The 1,782-nt window shown below is 47.7% G+C and overlaps 1 protein-coding gene across 1 annotated transcript in view; it reads right to left on the reverse strand.

Annotated features, from left to right (window-relative positions):
* Positions 1-1,459, reverse strand: part of CD27 (CD27 molecule) — an 8,303-nt gene extending 6,844 nt beyond the window's left edge. Inside the window, exons 1-2 of the mRNA XM_003796477.3 lie at positions 1,324-1,459; positions 1,005-1,136 (exon numbers count right to left, since the gene is read on the reverse strand). Of these exons, the coding sequence (XP_003796525.1) occupies positions 1,005-1,136; positions 1,324-1,459 (268 nt within the window). The remainder of the gene's footprint in view (positions 1-1,004; positions 1,137-1,323) is intronic.
* Positions 1,460-1,782: the final 323 nt, after the last annotated feature.

Raw genomic sequence — 1,782 nt, forward strand, 5'->3', positions numbered from 1 at the left:
AAAAAAAAAAAAAAAAAAAAAAAGAGATTCTCTTGCCTAGTCTCCCAAGTAGCTGGGACTGCAGGTGCCCACCACAACACCTGGCAATTTTTTTGTCAGAGTTGTCCTTGTTGGCCCAGATGGGGTTTGAACCCACCAGCCTCGGTGTATACGGCTGTCTCCCTACCTATTGAGCTACGGGTGCCACCGAAAAAATTATATTTTTAAGTTAAGTGGCCTGAGGAATATTTCTCAGGTGTATTAAAAATGTTCTTTGGCTGACTTGCAATGGCAAACTTGTTTTTAAATATGACATTAAAAGACCTAGTGAGAGGGAAAAAAAAGAATAAAAAACAAAAAGACCTAGTAAGACCAAAAACTTTTTACAAGTAAGTAGTTTAGTGATTACAACTTAGTAGTTCTGAAAAGTGTCTTGCTAGAGAACCTTTGTTCATATGCCCAACTGGCTTTTGTGCAAAAACAAAACAAAACAAAACAAAACAAAACAAAGTTGCTAATATGCCCAACTTGCTAGAGAACCTTGCTCATATGCCCAACTGGCTTTTGTGCAAAAGAAAATGTTGTTACCTCTTAGCTTATACGGGGTGGCCATAAAGTTTGTGTGCAATTTTACATGAACTTTATGGCCACCCTGTATTGTTATTTCCTTAGGAAGATGTATTCTAAGTCCTAAATAGCAAACCTACAATGTGCACTCTGGAAACAAAGTCAGTTTATTGGTTGGGGGTTGCTTGTTTGAAATTTGGGGTCTCAGAACTACTTACCTCTTTTTATTGTCTTGATCCTATTCATTGACCCATTCTCCTCAATCCCTCAAATTCTGCTTATCCCCTTCCCTGACATCATAGGTTTCTCCCCACAGTAATATGTGCCCTACCCACAGCACCCAGTATTGGCTCCACCTGCTGTGAGCCTTGAAGAAGGCTGAAGTTCCAGCTCCCATCCTCCTTGCTGCTCCAAACACTTGTCTAGTGTCGCCTCCCACACACCCTTGCCCATCTCACCAGAGTTACAGTGCCGACAGTTTTCACAATGGGGCCGAGCGTGGTGGTCTGGAGAGAAGGAGATCCCTGGTATACACGGATCACACTGAGCAGCTTTCCCATCCCGGTCACAGTCCTTCACTCGGAATGTTCCTGTGAGCAGAGGGTCCAGGATCAACATCCAGGGAAGGCCAATTCTCTGCCATCTTCATGGTGGCATCTCCTGGCAGTGGCAGGATTTGTCTCTGCTCGTCTCAGTTTCACCCTGTGTGCCCCTTTACCTTAATCCAGGCCTCACTCCCCTCAACTCTGCTGGCTGCTGCCAAGCTCACTCTCTCACCTGGCCGACACATCTGGCAGCACAGTCCTGCCTGTGCCCGGTAGAGCCTCTCTGGACAGCTCTTGGAGGCTGGGATAGCTGAGAGCCCTGCCAGGGTCCCCAGAATGCACAGCCAGCAGAGAGGCAGCCACACCATGGCTCCTGCTCAGGTACCCTTTCCGGCCTTAGGGTTGCTGCCTGGCCCCTCCCCTGGGCACTAACACCTCTCCTTTGCACCTGCTGGGTGGTGTCTCTACTTCAGGGCCAAGCAGACCTTTGATGGCAGTCGAAGTTCTATTGTGGCTGTTTTTTCTCACAGCTGCAACCTCCTCCCTCCTCCCCTTTTCCGCACCGCTCAGGGGAGTTTCAAAGGGCAAACACTGTCAGAGACCTGCTGCCCTTCAAAGACATCTCTTCCAGCGCACCAGCCTCCTTTGCTGTTGCCTCTCTCCTACTCATTAAGCTCATAACCCATCTATG

The sequence above is a fragment of the Otolemur garnettii genome, unplaced genomic scaffold, assembly GCF_000181295.1.
Source record: "Otolemur garnettii isolate 467f Iridium unplaced genomic scaffold, OtoGar3 scaffold00104, whole genome shotgun sequence".
Lineage (NCBI taxonomy): Eukaryota > Metazoa > Chordata > Mammalia > Primates > Galagidae > Otolemur > Otolemur garnettii.